The sequence below is a fragment of the Podarcis vaucheri genome, assembly GCF_965113315.1.
Source record: "Podarcis vaucheri genome assembly, chromosome: 7".
NCBI lineage: Eukaryota > Metazoa > Chordata > Lepidosauria > Squamata > Lacertidae > Podarcis > Podarcis vaucheri.
Window position 1 is genome coordinate 7,843,743 of NC_138765.1, and position 15,908 is coordinate 7,859,650.

Genomic DNA, 15,908 nt, shown 5'->3' on the forward strand with positions numbered 1-15,908 from the left:
GTTCCACCTGGTGGCAGGTGAGAGTCCTGTCGCCACAGTCTTCAATCAAGACCAAGCCTACTGGCTGCTGTTTTGCTCTCGTATTCCTGGCTGGTGTCCTTGTTTTTTTGTCCAAGGGAGCCCTCAGATTTCTCCGTTAACACCCTCAATAATTAAAAATATTTGGTTTCTGAGCATATATATACACAGTGAATGAAAGAGCACCCATGCTTCTGCGATGAGCTGGTCAGACTGTGTTTTTTTCACAGCTTTATTTTAGAGACTGACTTCCACCCATCAAAAGGTGTCTCGGACCACATTTAAAGCATCTTCAAAAAACTTAATGTTGGATGTTTTATTGTGTTTTTAATATTCTGTTGGGAGCCGCCTAGAGTGGTGGGGCAACCCAGTCAGATGGGTGAGTTATTATTATTATTATTATTATTATTATTATTATTAGCTCCCGACTTCTCCCACAGAGTCCTGGGAACTGCAGTTTCTTAAGGGTGCTGGGAATTGTAGCTCTGTGCGGGCACAGAACTACAGCTCCCAGGATTATTTGTAAAGGAAGAATGTGCTCCAAACATTGCACTGAATGTGCTTTAAATAGCCAGTCTTCAGCTGCGGGGTTGCCATGTAAATAAATAGTAATTATTGTGATGGGTCATTCCCCGCTAGTGGGCCTGATCCACGGTCAGTCGCAGCCGGAGCACAACCTCCATGCAAAATATATGGCAAAAGAATTGTACACAGCTGAAAACGCTGGTCGTGTTAAGGTAAATTCAATAGTGTAACCTATTTAAAAGGAATGTAAAATGGGGGCAGGGGGCGGGACTTGATTCAGATGGATATATAAGAATATGGAGGAATTATGGGTAAATTAAAAGAACATTGGATGGGGAAGGAGGGAAATCGTTGAATGTATAGGTGTAATGAAAGATGTTAATGTGGAAATGTAAAATCTGAAAACTTTTAATAAAAATTAGTGTGTGTGGGGGGGGGGGTGTTTTCTTTTTAAAAAGATTAAGAAATGGGTCCCCAAAGGCATGTTTGGGTTAAAAATGCATCTCCTGGGTCTGGAAAAGTTGAATACTGCTTTAAATGCATACAGCAACTCTTCCCCTTAGTTCTGGCACTCCTCAGCAAGAAAGGATTTCAGGGCTCATTCGGTTTACGATACGGCGGCGCACTGAAAAGTAGCTGGTCGTTTTCCTCGCTCACCTGCTTCCATCTTTACGATTTTGATAGCAGCCAGTTTCCCCGTCTCCTTGTTCCTTGCCTGAGGGGATAACAGAAAGGAGAATGTGTTTAAAAGATGGGCAAAGGCCTAAACGTGGCTGGAGACCAGGGTCTCGGCTATACAGTTGCAAACAAAACGTTTTTAATGTGTTGCAAAGTGCAATATGTAAACGTGGCACCAGATGGCGGAAGTGAGCTATGCCAAATTTGATGTATTTTTCAAAAAAAAATTTTAAAAGCATTTTCACAGTGTTTTTTTATATGAGAGCTCCGATTGGAGAACAGCCTTTACCAAAGGTGTCACAGGTTTTGAAGACGCTCAAATTGAGGGCGAAAGGGAGAAACGCGCTAAGAGGAAGGCACGCTTGGCAAATCCACACTGTGATCAGCTCCCGTCCAGAAACCTATGTCCCCACTGTGGAAGGACGCGTGGATCCAGAATTGGTCTCCACAGTCACTTACAGACTCAGAAACTATGTTTATGGAAGACAATCTTACTCGGATACAAGGGATCGCTAAAGAAGAAGAAAGATTTCCTCATTTTGAAGAATGAAGGATTGGTTTTCTATGGAGTGTGTGCACTTAAAATTCGTGTAACAGCAGCAAACACACAAGCCGGGCTTTTTCCTGTGACTTCTCTTCGGGGGACAGGCAGTTTGCAAAAAGAATGGCACAAAATTATCAGTGACAAGTACAAAACGGCTATTTGAAGGTTTAAAAAACCGATTAAAATCAACAATACGCTGAAACCACATATCAACATGCTACAAACCTGGGTAGGCCTACCTAAACAAAGTATTTTTTAGCAGGAGCCAAAAAGGGTGTAATGAAGACGTCTGCCTGATGCCAATATGCAGGGAGTTCTTATTATTAAAATCAGTTTTGAGCCTTCCTAGATATTTTAGTGCCCCTGTTGTTATGTACTGAAGTTCTCACCCTGGGCCAGCAGGGGGATGCTGTAGATAGTTATGCAAATGAAGGATCGAAAGTGACGTTCAGTGATTGGATAGTTTTAGAAAGTTGTTACAGTAACGTGGTACTGGAGCTCTATATAAGCAGGCTGACTGAGCCCTTCAGTTCAGTTCTGTTCTGGCCTCTGAATAAACAAGAGCTGTTTGAAGAATTGCTGTGTCGTCTGATATGTTCACCCACAACTTAACACCTGTTATCTCCTGTATTTGTTATAGTGTCTGCTGAATTTTATTGTGGGTTTTTTTATTTCACGCCATTCCGATCTACATCTGAGGAAGATATAAATGGTTTTCTTTAAAAAAAAGAAAGATAAAAATAATGTGTTCAGCCTAGCAGCAGTTGTGAAATTATCAGGACAACAAGCTTGTTACTGGGTATAGCTGCTCACCACACCACTGATTTGTATCGTGTAGGGAGGGGAAATGGCTGCCAGGAGCCTATAGCCTCTCCAACAAGCAAATATAGTAAAAACTCTATTTGGGGGGCAGACCCCAGCAGCGTTGATTACAAGTTCCAGCCGCTTTTATTGCTTCCTGTTCAGTGTGGCTGGAGGGTGAATTGCCCCTTGATTGCCCCCTCAATTAGTCAGCTTCTTAGAATCATAGAATCCTAGAGTTGGAAGAGACCACAAGGGCCATCGAGTCCAACCCCCTGCCAAGCAGGAAACACCATCAGAGCACTCCTGACATATGGTTGTCAAGCCTCTGCTTAAAGACCTCCAAAGTAGGAGACTCCACCACACTCCTTGGCAGCAAATTCCACTGTCGAACAGTTCTTACTGTCAGGAAGTTCTTCCTAATGTTTAGGTGGAATCTTCTTTCTTGTAGTTTGGATCCATTGCTCCGTGTCCGCTTCTCTGGAGCAGCAGAAAACAACCTTTCTCCCTCCTCTATGTGACATCCTTTTATATATTTGAACATGGCTATCATATAACCTCCTCTTCTCCAGGCTAAACATGCCCAGCTCCCTTAGCCGTTCCTCATAAGGCATCGTTTCCAGGCCTTTGACCATTTTGGTTGCCCTCCTCTGGACACGTTCCAGTTTGTCAGTGTCCTCCTTGAATTGTGGTGCCCAGAACTGGAAACAGTACTCCAGGTGAGGTCTGACCAGAGCAGAATACAGTGGCACTATTACTTCCCTTGATCTAGATGCTATACTCCTATTGATGCAGCCCAGAATTGCATTGGCTTTTTTAGCTGCCGCGTCACACTGCTGGCTCATGTCAAGTTTGTGGTCAACCAAGACTCCTAGATCCTTCTATTGACATTGATTGACATGCTGTTTTCCTTTCCTTTCATTTCTCTTCTTCTTCTGCTCCCAAATTTTTTGCCACAAATCAGGTTGGGGAAAACACAGGAAGGGTGGCCAGGTGGGCATATCTGGAATACAACGGTTCGGCAATGATATCATCCAGATGCACATCAGTATGCGGATGATACCCACCTCTACCTCTCTTTTAAATCAGAACCAGGGAAGGCGGTGAAGGTCCTGTGTGAGTGCCTGGAGGCGGTTGGAGGATGGATGGCGTCTAACGGATTGAGGTTGAATCCTGACAAGACAGAAGTACTGTTTTGGGGGGACAGGGGGCGGACGGGTGTGGGGGACTCCCTGGTCCTGAATGGGGTAACTGTGCCCCTGAAGGACCAGGTGTGCAGCCTAGGAGTCATTCTGGACTCACAGCTGTCCATGGAGGCACAGGTCAATTCTGTGTCCAGGGCAGCTGTTTACCAGCTCCATCTGGTACGCAGGCTAAGACCCTCCCTGCCCGCAGACTGTCTCGCCAGAGTGGTGCATGCTCTAGTTATCTCCCGCTTGGATTACTGCAATGCGCTCTACTTGGAGCTACCTTTGAAGGTGACTCAGAAACTGGAATTAATCCAGAATGTGGCCACTAGACTGGTAACTGTGAGTGGCCGCCGGGACCATATAACGCCAGTCCTGAGAGATCTGCATTGGCTCCCAGTACGTTTCCGAGCACAATTCAAAGTGTTGGTGCTGACCTTTAAAGCCCTAAACGGCCTCGGTCCTGTATACCTGAAGGAGCGTCTCCACCCCCATCATTCAGCCCGGACACTGAGATCCAGTGCTGAGGGCCTTCTGGCGGTTCCCTCACTGCAAGAAGTGAGGTTATGGGGAACCAGATAGAGGGCCTTCTTGGTAGTGGCGCCTGCCCTGTGGAACGCCCTCCCATCAGAAGTCAAGGAAGCTTTTAATGTTTAATAGACTATTGTATTTTAACACTTGATTGGAAGCCGCCCAGAGTGGCTGGGGAAACCCAGCCAGATGGGTGGGGTATAAATAATAAATTATTATTATTATTATTATTAAGCAAATAAAACATAGCAATAACAAAGGAACAACTACAGCAGCCTCCAGGGTATAGGCGCCAACTGGTGGAGCGGGTCCTGGGTCCTGAGGCACCCACAAAATTCTGACTGTGGGTGCCTGACCGGTTGACCTAACGTTGGGTGTGCATGACGTCACATGGTGTGCCGAAGCCCAAGAGGATCCGTCGCACCCTCCAAATGACCCATCGGGCTTTTCGCAGGGGCTGCCGGGACTCGTCGCAGTTGCAGGAGGGTCCAAGAGGGCGTGACAAAGGCACGCGCATGGGAAAGATGCATGCATGCCACCTCAAGTGCAATGTAAACGCCGTTATAAACAGGCGGGAGATTCGATTGTGGGTTCCTGTGGCCTCACCTTGCTTGGCTCCTGCATCCCGCAGCTCAAAGCGGGAGACTGCTTAGAGAGGAAGGAGGACGCAAGCTGAAATATTTTGGCAGAGGATACAGCTGCAGCACTCAGCTCCTTTGATAGCATCAAGCAGGATGTGAGCCGTTACGCTAAGTGGGTGGGTGGGCTTGCAACACAGGCTGCCCTTCCTCCACGAGGCCTTGGAGATAGAAACTGGCAAACCAGAGGGGAAAGGGGTGTTTCCAGGCCTTGAAAAACCAAGGCATATTGTAGGGAAACTTAAAAATGTACAGTAGTACAGTGGTACCTCGGGTTACAGACGCTTCAGGTTACAGACGCTTCAGGTTACAGACTCCGCTAACCCAGAAATAGTACCTCGGGTTAAGAACTTTGCTTCAGGCTGAGAACAGAAATCGCATGGTGGCGGCACGGCAGCAGTGGGAGGCCCCATTAACTAAAGTGGTGCTTCAGGTTAAGAACAGTTTCAGGTTAAGAACGGACCTCCGGAACGAATTAAGTTCTTAACCTGAGGTACCACTGTACAAGAATGCTTTGTGCACCTGCATCTAATCTTGCCCCTTTCTAAAATTTATATACAGTGGTACCTCAGGTTAGAGATGCTTCAGGTTACAGACGCTTCAGGTTACAGACTCCGCTAACCCAGAAATAGTACCTCGGGTTAAGAACTTTGCTTCAGGATGAGAAATCATGCAGTGGCGGTGCGGCAGCGGCAGGAGGCCCCATTAGCTAAAGTGGTGCTTCAGGTTAAGATCATTTTCAGGTTAAGAACAGACTTCTGGAACGAATTAAGTTCTTAACCAGAGGTACCACTGTACACATGTGCCAGATTCACCCATTCCCCTCCTCAAAAAAACTTGGGAACTTCAGTAAGTAACTGTAATAAACACATAATAATTAGTTGGGTAAGGGTGCTGGGAGCTGTAGCTTGTGTGTGGGGGGGTAAACTACAATTCCTTAAATTCCTTTTTTGAAGGGGGGGTCCTTTAAAGGTCTGGTATGTACATGCAACCATTTTTACTCACAAATTTATTAACAACAATACTGTGGGACAAAAATAAGTACAAAGTGCTTTCTGTCCATTTCATTTCCCCCCAGTTTCTATCCCCTCCCCCCGATCTTACATTCATCTCATTCTGCCTCAGTTTCCAAATTTTAATCAAGAGCCCTCATGAAAAATCCATCAGCTTTTTGGTGCCAATTTCTGCTAATAAACACTTATATGATGTTAGCCACTCTGAGCCCGGCTCAAGCCCGGGAGGGCAGGGTGCAAATAATAATATTTATTACTATTAATATTATGTTTATTATTGCCACCAGTTGTCCCCCCCCCCCAACTCAATGTCTTTTCCCTATGTTGTTTTCACCAATGTCTTCAATTCTTGTCACACTTTCCCCTGGTGCGTGAACATTTTTGTAAAATGCAAATTCTGAAGGATAGCTGAGTTTCAGTTTGCATATTGTTTCGGGAACTGAACCAGGAAATGTGATCCGAAACCAATTTCTCCCCTCTCCCTGTACAATTTGCAGAAGTTGCTGCCATTCTGAGCATTCCCTGGGAACACCTCTCAGGAATAACAGCTTTTCTAGATGCTGCAGAAAAGCTATGGGGTTCGTCCACATACGAACAATTCCCAGTTATATAATAATAATAATTTATTATTTATACCCCGCCCATCTGGCTGGGCTTCCCCAGCCACTCTGGGCGGCTTCCAAAAGAATATTAAAATACTATAATACATCCAACATTAAAAGCTTCCCGAAACAGGGCTGCCTTCAGATGTCTTCTAAAAGCCTGGTAGTTGTTGTTCTCTTTGACACCTGGTGGGAGGGCGTTCCCCAGGGTGGGTGGCACTACCAAGAAGGCCCTCTGCCTGGTTCCCTGTAACCTTACTTCTCGCAATGAGGGAACTGCCAGAAGGCCCTCGGCGCTGGACCTCAGTGTCCGGGTAGAACGATGGGGGGTGGAGACGCTCCTTCAGGTATACTGGACCGAGGCCGTTTAGGGCTTTAAAGGTCAGGACCAATACTTTGAATTGTGCTCGGAAACGTACTGGGAGCCAATGTAGGTCTTTCAAGACCGGTGTTATGTGTTATTCACTCCCCATTATAATTCTTCTCCGACCAGTAGTAGCAGAAGGCAGGCAAGCTCCTTTTAAGAAGGGGTGGATGGTGGGGCTTAGATGGGGATCGGGCCCAGGCTACCTGGAATATTGTATCTCCCTATACAAACCTGGATGCTTTTGAATTCTGGTGCTGGAGGAGACTCTTGAGAGTCCCATGGACTGCAAGAAGAGCAAACCTCTCCATTCTGAAGGAAATCAGCCCTGAGTGCTCACTGGAAGGACAGATCCTGAAGCTGGGGCTCCAAGACTTTGGCCACCTCATGAGAAGAGAAGACTCCCTGGGAAAGACCCTGATGTTGGGAAAGATTGAGGGCACAAGGAGAAGGGGACGATGGAGGACAAGATGGTTGGACAGTGTTCTCAAAGCTACCAGCATGAGTTTGACCAAACTGTGGGAGGCAGTGGAAGACAGGAGTGCCTGGCGTGCTCTGGTCCAGGGGGGTCACAAAGAGTCGGACACGACTAAACGACTAAACAACAACAACATACAAACCTGCCCGCATGCTAAGATCCTAGGGTGAGCACCTTCTTTGGCTCCCATCAACACCAAAAGCATGGTTCATGGTGACACAAGAGCGAGCCTTTTCTGTAGTGGCTCCCATATTATGAAATTCCCTCCCAAGAGAGGTTAGATTGGCTCCCTCTTTGTTATCCTTCCCCCAACAGGCTGAGGCCTTCATGCTCAGACAGGCCTTTGGAAACTAAGGTGCAGATTGTGTTGATCACTGGGTCCCTATCAAGGGAAATTGGATTTTAATTGCTGGTACTAAACGTATTCTGCAGAATCTCAATTAATGTTTTAACTAGTTTGTTTCTATTACTCTGGATTTTATGATGTTGTCTTTAAGTGCTCTAAGCCTCCTTGAATCCCAACTTGGGACAAATATATGAATGCAGATAATTTAAAAATAACAACAATAATAACCCACTAAAACCAGATGTGCAGGGGAAACCTGTGGCAGGAAGGGGCAGGGAAAGTATGTGTTCTGAAGCATTCTCTTCAACAGCAATACTTTGTTCTTTCGCTAACGCTGTTAATTTTCACATTTTGTGTCTGTGCACATGATGCTTACAAGGAGATAAGTTGTGAGGTATCTTGAACAGTCTATTGCAGTCAAAGCCAAACAAAATTCAATTTCCATTTGCTGGCAATAGAAATAGATAATTATAGAAGCGTCCCAAGTGCTTATTCTGCATTGATACTTGTCATGGCAGCTTAAAAGGTCAAGGGACCCCTGACCATTAGGTCCAGTCGTGGCCAACTCTGGGGTTGCAGAGGACAAAAAAGTTGGGTTCCAGGTGGAAAAAACAGAATTGTTAGATCCAAAAACTAAGAATTTGTCAAGAATGTATAACTTGCTGTTGAAATGGAACACTCAGGAAGAAACGGTGAAATCAGCTATGATTAAATGGGCACAAGATGTTGGACATAACATAATGATGGCTGACTGGGAACGGTTATGGACCACAGGTATGAAATTTACGGCATGTAAAGCCTTAAGAGAAAATTTAATGAAAATGATTTATAGGTGGTACATGACACCAGTTAAGCTTCAAAAAATCTACCATTTGCCCGATAATAAATGTTGGAAATGTAATGAGACTGAAGGTACATTCTTTTACCTTTGGTGGACGTGCCCAAGGATTAAGGCATTCCGGGAGATGATTTATAATGAAATGAAAAAGGTATTTAAATATACCTTCTTTAAGAAACCAGAGGCCTTTCTCCTGGGCATGGTTGGCCAATTGGTGTTAAAGAAGGATAGAACTTTTTTAATGTATGCAACAACAGCAGCAAGAATACTCATCGCGAAATATTGGAAGACACAAGATTTACCCACCAGGGAAGAATGGCAGATGAAGTTGATGGACTACATGGAATTGGCGGAAATGACTGGCAGAATCCGAGACCAGGGAGAAGAGTCGGTGGAAGAAGACTGGAAAAAGTTTAAAGACTATTTACAGAAATACTGTAAAATTAATGAATGTTAGAAAGATGTTGGAATGAAGTTATATGGCTTTAGTAGAAATGTTATAAGGAATTAAGTATAAATAGATTATTAGAGCATTAAAGGGAAAAATAAGGTTAGAATGTGTTAAGACAATTATAGGATAGAAAACAGAGGAAGATGGAAAGGAATTGCTGAAACAATTAATAGAAGTGGAATACAAAAAGGGAGGTGTGAGGAGGTCGTGGAAATTAGTGAAAGAAAGATAAGATATTGAAATTGGACTGTGTTTTAAATGGTTTTTGTTGTGTTTTGTTAGTTGTATGTTAGTGTTTTGCAGTTTCTTTTTTTTTGTATTGTATTGTATTATTGTATGTTTTTTCTTTTTTGGTTTTTTGTAGTGGTGTGTTCAATTTGTTGGAAAACTAATAAATATTATAATAAAAAAAACAACAACTCTGGGGTTGCAGCGCTCATCTCGCTTTACTGGCCGAGGGAGCCGGCGTACAGCTTCTGGGTCATGTGGCCAGCATGACTAAGCCGCTTCTGGAGAACCAGAGCAGCGCACGGAAACGCCATTTACCTTCCCGCCGGAGCGGTACCTATTTATCTACTTGCACTCTGACGTGCTTTCAAACTGCTAGGTTGGCAGGAGCAGGGACCGAGTAACGGGAGCTCACCCCGTCGCGGGGATTCGAACCTCCGACCTTCTGATCAGCAAGTCCTAGGCTCTGTGGTTTAACCCACAGCGCCACCCGCGTCCCGTCATGGCGGCTTATGGCCCAAGAAATAAATGTACCCATCACGTTTTCCAACCACTGAAAGGAGCTTCTAAGGCTGAGCCTTGAGCTGGAAATGGGGAGGGAAAGGTGAGGAGGAGAGGTCAGGAACTAGAGTCCCCAAGGGCCAAATCTGGCCTCTTGAGAGGACCAGGTGGTCCTTCATTTGGAGCCTGCCAAATTGCAATGACCCATCTTACAACATTCAGCTTCACTGAACATCCACGAATTCTAGTGTGACAACAGGAGAGAAAAAAACTACAGTGGTACCTTGGGTTACATACGCTTCAGGTTACAGACTCCGCTAACCCAGAAATAGTGCTTCAGGTTAAGAACTTAGCTTCAGGATGAGAACAGAAATCATGCTCTAGCAGCGCGGCGGCAGCAGGAGGCCCCATTACCTGAAGTGGTGCTTCAGGTTAAGAACAGTTTCAGGTTAAGAACAGACCTCCGGAACGAATTAAGTACTTAACCTGAGGTACCACTGTACCTCTGTCCACTTTTTCCATGCTGCGCCGAATTTTATACACACCTATCGCATCGCCGCCTCCTTGTCTTTTTTCCCCTACACTGAAAAGTCCCTAATGCGGCAGCCTTGCCTCATGGGGTAGTGCGACTCATGCAACACGTTGGCAATTAATATACACAGAACAATAATTATACATACTTTATCAACCTTCTGAGAAAAAACAAAAAACATAAAGCCACAGAGACTTGCAAACTACCCAACCTAATATGAAATTATAATGTCTGGTTTCAATAGTTTTTTCAAATGCTTAACTCAATCTTTTAGATAAGTTCATGAAGATACCAACAAAAGGGAAGTTCGGTGTTATTCACAATACCGAGAGATGCTAGTGGAGTTGTAGTTAGATGTTAATGAATTTGTAGACAATAAAGTTGTATACGACAGGGTGCCAGCGTTTTGCACCTGTTTCGCCCTGGCAGTCCAAGTAATCAAGAGCATAGCTGTCAGCTTTCCCCTTTTCTTGCCAGGAATCCTATTCGGAATAAGGGAATTTCCCTTTAAAAAAGGGAAACGTTGACAGCTATGATCAAGAGGCCGCTGTTCGCCCCCGATGGGGCCCTTTTACTGGGGCCTGCAGGTAGCCCACTCCCAAGATAGTTTTTCAGGCTTCTTCAGTGGTCTAAACTCAAAGTCTTGATACGTATATTGATATTCAATCTTATAGAGAATACTTTTTCTTGGCTTAAGTTTAAGAGACTGATTTGCTTAGCCTCTACCACATTGAACATTTTGCCTGCCCTTTTCTGATTTCACATTGTCAGGGGAGAGGGAGTCTCCATCTCTTACTTAAAGTGGCCATCCCATAAATGTCCCTCGCATTTACCTCTCTTATGTCCATTCTGAAGGAAATCAGCCCTGAGTGCTCACTGGAAGGACAGATCCTGAAGCTGAGGCTCCAAGGCTTTGGCCACCTCCTGAGAAGAGAAGACTCCCTGGAAAAGACCCTGATGTTGGAAAAGATGGAGGGCACAAGGAGAAGGGGATGACAGAGGACGAGATGGTTGGACAGTGTTCTCGAAGCTACCAGCATGGGTTTGACCAAACAGTGGGAGGCAGTGGAAGACAGGAGGGCCTGGCGTGCTCTGGTCCAGGGGGTCACGAAGAGGCGGGCACGACTAAACAACAACGTTCCATGGAGAGAATTACCAAGGCAGACAGAAGGACTGTTGCCACGCGCTTTCTCTCCCAATCAGGGTTCCTGTGCCTTTAAGTACAACGCGGCAGGTGGAAATGCGGCTGCTGCAGCTTTTCCCAACATAGTAGTGAGGCAGAAAGCTGAACCCGTGAAGTGCAGCCTGTCTCGCAGCTTTAAAAAGCAGGCGGTGCGTTGGGCACAGAGACCAGCATTGTGTGGTGGATGAAGCGCTCAACAGAGCAACGAATTCATACTCAGCTATGACACACACTAGGACGGCAATGGCGCACATACCGGGAGGAACGCATCAAATAACTGAGCACAGTTGTCGTTACTTCTAAAGATTCATAGGACTGCGCTAAACTACACCACAATGTTGCTGTGAAGATAAAAGGAGGGAGTGATCAAGGTTTCCCCAAGGTCTTTAGGGGAATTGTGGGATGAAAATGTGGCCGACAACCCACTTCTCAGCTTTTCCAATATCATGCAGCTATGAGTTCCACAGGCGAACCCTACTCCATATTTATTTCTTTTGTCCTCAAACCCAGTTCAATTAGTATGTGGCTGTATTGCCGAAGATGCTTTTCCTATTTTAAACAGCTCGAGTGATTGGCAACGCTGGATGTTTCAAAGAGTGGCAGAGAGAGAGATTACAAAATATACCTGGCAGGGGACGAAACCAAGAATAAAATAGAGCATTTTAATTGATGCAAAAGGAAGAGGTGGGTTTTCCCTGCCAGAGCTAAGATTATATTATGAGGAATCCTGTTTTTGCTGGTCAATTAGTGTGAAGAAGAAGGAGGAGGAGGAGTTTGGATTTGATATCCCGCTTTATCACTCCCCGAAGGAGTCTCAAAGCGGCTAACGTTCTCCTTTCCCTTCCTTCCCCACAACAAACACTCAGTGAGGTGAGTGGGGCTGAGAGACTTCAGAGAAGTGTGCAGCTGTGGAAGTCGTAGCCCCAAATGTGTGATGCCCGTAGCCATTCAGTCTCTCCAGGAAGGAGCAGCGGTTTGGTTGCTTACCTTATAGACTTCTCCATAGGTCCCTCCGCCAACTCTTAGAAGAAGTTCAAAGTCCTCTTGGGGGTTTCGGGTAGAAATGTCTAGGGCAGCTCTTTCCTGGGCATCCATTGTTCAGTGAATCCCCACCCCACCCCACTGCCACCCCAAGGCGGAGGTTTGCAAACTCTGCGACTCTCTCACTGCGCGTGGGCGTCAGAACAGCAATGTGGTCGGGGCACTTTATAAATTTCTCAGGGTTCTGCTTCCTGATTTGATGCACGATTGGTTTGTGCAAGCTCCACCGTGGCCTTTAAAGCCCTGTGGCGGGTAAGCAGAGATCACATCGGTTCCTCTATCGCATGGGTAGGCAAACTAAGGCCCGGGGGCCGGATCCGGCCCAATCGCCTTCTCAATCCGGTCCAGGAATCAGCGTGGTTTTACATGAGTAGAACGTGTGCTTTTATTTCAAATGCATCACTGAGTTATTTGTGGGGCCTAGGAATTCATTCATTCCCCTCCCCCCCAATACAGTCCGGCCCCCCACAAGGTCTGAGGGACAGTGAACTGGCCCCCTGCTGAAAAGAATTGCTGACCCCTGCTCTATCTCCTCCTCTTCACTGTCCCTTTTGCAGGATCGGTTTCCCCCGGGGAAGGGGCTGGGGCTGGCACACCGGCGTGAAACTTCACGCCAGGGGCCACAATGCGGCCCTTGGGACTCTCACTGGTCACATCCTGCACAGGCCTGGCTGCAAATCTTCCTTGAGTGCTTTTGCATGCCCACAATGTGTCTAGAACTCTGATAACGCTTCTTGGTGATGAAGGAGAGAGAAGGCTCTGTGAGTGTTTGCAAGAACTGGCCTACTGTACGAAGGGGAAATGTACATTCATTGCTCCGCCCACTTTTGCCCCTGGCCCCACCCACCACTGACATGCGGCCCTCAGATGGCTACCCAGAAAGGAATGTGTCCCCTGGCCAGCATCCGCTTCTCAGTGCGTCAGTGGAAAACCCGCAAGCAAGACCCGAAGCACTCCAGCACTCCAGCCACTTGAATTCAAAATCATGCTGCCTCCCACCTTTGAGCCTTAATAATAAAAGTAATAATAATAACAATAACAATAACAATAATAATTTATACCCCGCTCACCTGGCTGGGTTTAGCCAGCCACTCTGGGCGGCTCACAACAGAACATTAAAAGCACAATACAGCATTAAACATTAAAAACTTCCCTAAACAGGGCTGCCTTCAGATGTCTTCTAAAAGTCTGGTAGTTGCTTATTTCCTTGACATCTGATGCGAGGGCATTCCACAGGGCGGGCGCCACCACCGAGAAGGCCCTCTGCCTGGTTCCCTGTAACTTGGCTTCTCGCAGTGAGGGAACCGCCAGAAGGCCCTCAGGACTGGACCTCAGTGTCCAGGCAGAACGAGGGGATGGAGATGCTTCTTCATATATACAGGGCCGAGGCCGTTGAGGGCTTTAAAGGTCAGCACCAACACTTTGAATTGTGCTCAGAAATGTAAAAGGTAAAGGTAAAGGTACCCCTGCCCAAACGGGCCAGTCTTGCCAGACTCTGGGGTTTGTGCGCCCATCTCACATCTATTGGCCGAGGGCCAGCGCTGTCCGGAGACACTTCCGGGTCACGTGGCCAGCGTGACAACGCAGCTCTGGCGAGCCAGAGCCGCACACGGAATGCCGTTTACCTTCCCGCTGGTAAGCGGTACCTATTTATCTACTTGCACCCGAGGGTGCTTTCGAACTGCTAGGTGGGCAGGCGCTGGGACCGAACAGCGGGAGCGCACCCCGCCGCAGGGATTCGAACCGCCAACCTTTCGATCGGCAAGCCCTAGGCACTGAGGCTTTAGCCCACAGCGCCACCCGCGTCCCTTGCTCAGAAATGTACTGGGAGCCAATGTAGGTCTTTCAGGACCAGTGTTATACGGTGTCGGGGGCCGCTCCCAGTCACCAGTCTAGCTGCCGCATTCAAAGGCAGCCCCACGCAGAATGCATTGCAGTAGTCCAAGCGGGAGATAACCAGAGCATGCACCACTCTGGCGAGACAGTCTGTGGGCAGGTAGGGTCTCAGCCTGCATACCAGATGGAGCTGGTAGACAGCTGCCCTGGACACAGAATTGACCTGTGCCTCCATAGCCATGGAGAGCTGTCCATGAATTTGTCGAATCTTCCTTTTAAACTGTCCAAGTAGGCGGCCAAAAGCTTATTGCGGAAGTGAGTTCCATTGTTTAACTATGTGCTTATGAAGCCTGCAGGAGTGCAAAGGTCAAAAGAAGCTCCTTCGTCAATGGTATAGTCCGGGGTCACTGGAAGTCAAAGACCCCTTACTATTTCTGCAGCTGGGTCTGTCTCCAGCATCTTAGAGCCGCCTGACCAGCATGAAAGGGGAGCTTTCTGCCCATTGCATGCTCAAAAACAAAGCATTCAGGTATACTGAAAACGCAAGGTGCGTCTGTTTCAATAAAAGGGTGTGCAAGTTCTGTTAAGTACGATAGAACTTCAAGGAAAGCACAGCTTGAGTCACTGCAAAACAATGCTCTTTGCCCCTGCAAAATACCGTATTTTTCACTCTATAAAATGCACCAGATCACAAGACGCACCTAGTTTTGGGAGGAGGAAAACAAGAAAAAAAATATTCTGAATCTCAGAAGCCAGAACAGCAAGAGGGATCGCTGCACAGTGAAAGCAGCAATCCCTCTTGCTCTTCCGGCTTCTGGGATAGCTGCGCAGCCTGCATTGGCTCCATAAGACGCACACACGTTTCCCCTTACTTTTTAGGAGGGAAAAAGTGAGTCTTATAGAGCAAAAAATACGGTAGGTTCCGGTACTCGCCATGAAATTGTTACAGTAAGTGCCACACTTTTTAACAACAAAAAGGGGGGGGGGAGAACCACTCCAAAAAATGATATTGGAGCACTCTGAATCATTGGCTTATGTATTTGCACAGAACATAGTAGATCTAGCAGAAAGGCAACAGCTGGAGATTTGCACCGATTGCTGCAATACATCCGCAATTACAAAGCATTGTGTAATTGTGCAATTTTAGAAGGGGGCATGGCTGTGACTATCACTTCACTTCTGATTTTGCCACTACGCTCCTTTTCCTTGTTACCACCAGGTCAGACTATATGCCTCGTCTGCCTGACGCCGGCTCTTCAGGGTCTCAGCCAGAGACCTATTTTTCCCTTCCCCCACTCCTTGAACCTTTCCACTGGAGATAGCACAAAGTGAACCAGGTGTTAAGGTTCCCTCCCTGAAGAAACCAGAGCTCAGCAAACTGGTATATCCTATTGCAGGGATCTCCAACCAGTAGATGCCCAGCTGATCCTGGTAAATCGCGGGATCCTTATCGCATACAAAAAGTTACAGGGGGCGGAGCTAAAAATGGCGCAGCTCCATCCTAAAGGAGATTAGGAGTGACCAGAGTCATGCACCACGTAAACCCACTGGCACCGCCATTTGAACTGCATGG

General features: G+C 46.6%; 1 protein-coding gene across 2 annotated transcripts in view; it reads right to left on the minus strand.

Moving 5' to 3' along the window:
- MAP4K1 (mitogen-activated protein kinase kinase kinase kinase 1) overlaps positions 1–12,845 on the minus strand; it is a 90,671-nt gene extending 77,826 nt beyond the window's left edge. Inside the window, exons 1-2 of one of the 2 annotated variants that reach the window (XM_082231028.1) lie at positions 12,446–12,845; positions 1,201–1,258 (exon numbers count right to left, since the gene is read on the minus strand). In XM_082231028.1, coding sequence (XP_082087154.1) covers positions 1,201–1,258; positions 12,446–12,553 — 166 coding nt within the window. In that variant the 5' untranslated portion in view covers positions 12,554–12,845. The remainder of the gene's footprint in view (positions 1–1,200; positions 1,259–12,445) is intronic. The other variant, XM_082231027.1, reaches the window with a different exon arrangement.
- Between the last annotated feature and the right edge of the window lie 3,063 nt (positions 12,846–15,908).